The sequence below is a fragment of the Lactuca saligna genome, chromosome 4 (assembly GCF_052625555.1).
Source record: "Lactuca saligna cultivar CGN05327 chromosome 4, ASM5262555v1, whole genome shotgun sequence".
NCBI classification, from domain to species: Eukaryota; Viridiplantae; Streptophyta; class Magnoliopsida; order Asterales; family Asteraceae; genus Lactuca; species Lactuca saligna.
In genome coordinates this window covers 116,705,946-116,708,666 of record NC_136420.1, presented here as the reverse complement: position 1 = coordinate 116,708,666, position 2,721 = coordinate 116,705,946, and the positions used below count along the sequence as shown (strand labels likewise).

The 2,721-nt window shown below is 36.0% G+C and overlaps 1 protein-coding gene across 1 annotated transcript; it reads right to left on the bottom strand.

The window, feature by feature from the left end:
• Positions 1 to 1,469: 1,469 nt before the first annotated feature.
• LOC145042669 (chaperone protein dnaJ 8, chloroplastic-like) lies at positions 1,470 to 2,721 on the bottom strand. Its single transcript, XM_078991128.1, has 3 exons — positions 2,220 to 2,721; positions 2,028 to 2,096; positions 1,470 to 1,879 (listed from the first exon to the last, which is right to left on the bottom strand). The coding sequence occupies exons 1-3, from the start codon at positions 2,466 to 2,468 to the stop codon at positions 1,691 to 1,693; spliced, it is 507 nt and encodes a 168-aa protein (XP_078847254.1). The 5' UTR covers positions 2,469 to 2,721; the 3' UTR covers positions 1,470 to 1,690.

Sequence of the window (2,721 nt, the reverse complement as noted above, 5' to 3'; positions counted from 1 at the left end):
AACAAGCACAACAGGAGTGAGAGAAGGAATGGAGGTTGCTTAAAACCTTTTATCCGCGTAAGACTTAATATGAGTCTCTTCAACAATCAACTCATGAACAACATAATCCACTAAGGGAAGGGGAGCGATGAAGAATCGTTCCACGTAGGCCTTCAAAATCAGAACACAAGGTCATGAAAAAATGGAGCAAACGTTATTCTTCCCTCCTAGTAATACGACTCAAAATCTTTTAACTATCTAGATTCAGTGAGAGCTAATTGATCCCACAAATCAGACATAGCAACAAAGAAATCTTGAATATGCTGGTCGTTTTGTTGAAGAGCACGAATATCATATTCTAACTGATACTGTTTAGCAAAGTTGGTCGAGTATACAGTCTCTCCAAGTGATTCCAAACTTCCTCTGTTGTGTTATATTTAGCCAACTGCATACCAATATACTGTGTAACATAATTGTTAATCCAAGTAATGACCTTGGAGTTATCAGTCTCCCAAGCATCAATCAACAAATCAAAATTCTCAGCTTGAGGCACAGAGGGTTTGGCTTTAGTCCCAATGACATAGTCCTGCATATTCTTCCCATGAAGGAAGTTCTCCATAGCATAACTTCAATACGTATAATTTTTTTCATCTAGTCGGGTACTGATTGACTAAAGGGAATCATCATTTCCAGTCATGTTGACAATGGATAAATAACCACAACATTAGATAAGCAATCTAAGAATGAGAATAGCAACAAACCAACAGAAGCAACCAATCAAACAACAAGAGATCAAAAAACAACAAACGAATACCAGCAAACAAACGAACATCAACAACGAAGAAGCATCAAACAAATTGAAAACAAAAGTAACCCTAGAAATTTTCGATTCGCACTACAGATGACTGCTATAAAACATTCTAACAACGTATCAAACATCCGCTCTGATACCATGATAATATTGCTATATGATTCTTGAAAGAAAGAAATTACAAAGTTCTCAATAAAAAACATAATAACAACAAAAAAGAAATGAAAGAATAAATACAACTAAAAAAATACCTTAATAGACTAAAACCTAAACATATATGCTAATAACATATAAGCTAACAAAACCTACACAAAAGGCCCTAAGTTCCTCACCATCTAAGTCAAAACTTACACATAACATCCTAACTTCCTCGCAATCCAAGTCAAAACTTACACATAACGTCCTAACTTCCTCACCATCCAAGTCAAATTCGATCGATAGTCAAAGCGTCTGAAAGGCCTAGTCCGAAATATTTAATGGGTACCAAGTCCCGAAAATTAGTTAAATAGGAGACCACCAACCCATATGACTGAGTACCCTTTCAAATTATAGTCCAAAATGTACATTTTATTCTAGGCTCATGGGTCATTTTATATCAAATAACTTAGATCAATTTCTATTAAAAGAAAAAAAAAATGAGCCACGATGCGCACCCAAACACACAAAAAGATGAAGATCATAGTTCAAGAATTTTTTTTATTCCTGAACAGTAATTACAGACGATTAATCATAAAATTAGACTTATGTACGAAGAGTCAGAGAGATGAACATTAAGACAGTCATCTCTACATACTACTCTTTATATACAGACTCAAACACTTGAATTAACATTATTATTGATCTTAAAAGACGATGCTGGATTCAGCTTAGAAAGTAGAAATCCAGGGATCTTCAATTCCTTCAAATGTATGGATTAATGTGTGAAGAGTAATCTCGAATTCCAGCACCTTCCCAACCCATCCACTCTTCCCACATATCCCAATCAGAATCCTCCATTCCTCTCATCGATTCATCGATCCCTGCATCCGACGATCCATAATACTCCATTTCTGGTACACTTGTTTCATCTCTCAAATGACTCATCACAACCTGCAAATCATCGCCCAAATTTGAGTTATAAAACAATTCGATTTTGAGATGGAATTCCTCCTATGTGAAAAAAAATTAGATTACAAGGTCACTGTGCTTCGATGTTATGAAAAGAACAGATGGAGATGGAAACAAAGAGAGAGCGTACATTGTAAGCTTCGTTGATTCGGTGAAACTGGACTCCGCAATTGCTTCCTCTGCACACATCTGGGTGATACTGAAATTTCATCGAAAGGGGAAAAAAAGTGTGATTAATCGAACCAAAACAGATATAAACCAATTTTTTCTGAATAAACAACGAGAAGATCGGATTTTGGATAATCAGAGGTTCATAGATTACCTTCAAAGCTAGCTGTCTAAAAGCCTTTTTGACCTCAGATTCAGAAGCACCAGGACGAACACTTAAAGTTTTATACGGATCAGAAGCTAAAGGACTTGTCGACACACATCGAACCCTAAACCTCCGATCACCGCCACCACTTCCTCTCGCCGACTTCTTGTTATGCGAATTTCTCAATTTCCCCCACGACGACGATGAAGAGGTCGATGATGAAACACAGCTATAGATCATTCCAGCAGCACTCGCCATGATTTTCTTCTTCTTCTTCTTCTTCTTCTTCTTAAAAACAAATTAAAAGTTTTCGATACCAGATATCGAAATCAGTTTCTACAGATTGATTTATATACGTGAAATTGTGGATCAGAAACGTTCAAACAGCGTTCAAAGATATTTGATTTGAATATTAATAAAAGAATCCGTTTGCAATAGTTGAATACAACGAAATGGATTAAATAATCTGATGCGTTTTGTGATAGAAAAGGTCAATAATGGAGAAGAAATG

What these genes read in the sequence shown, in the direction of transcription:
- LOC145042669 (XM_078991128.1), bottom strand. Translation starts at nt 2,468, where the DNA reads ATGGCGAGTGCTGCTGGAATGATCTATAGCTGTGTTTCATCATCGACC. An exon ending in TTAGACAGCTAGCTTTGAAG is followed by an intron (nt 2,097 to 2,219) that starts GTAATCTATGAA and finishes ATGAAATTTCAG; the next exon opens with TATCACCCAGATGTGTGCAG. An exon ending in GAATCAACGAAGCTTACAAT is followed by an intron (nt 1,880 to 2,027) that starts GTACGCTCTCTC and finishes GATGATTTGCAG; the next exon opens with GTTGTGATGAGTCATTTGAG.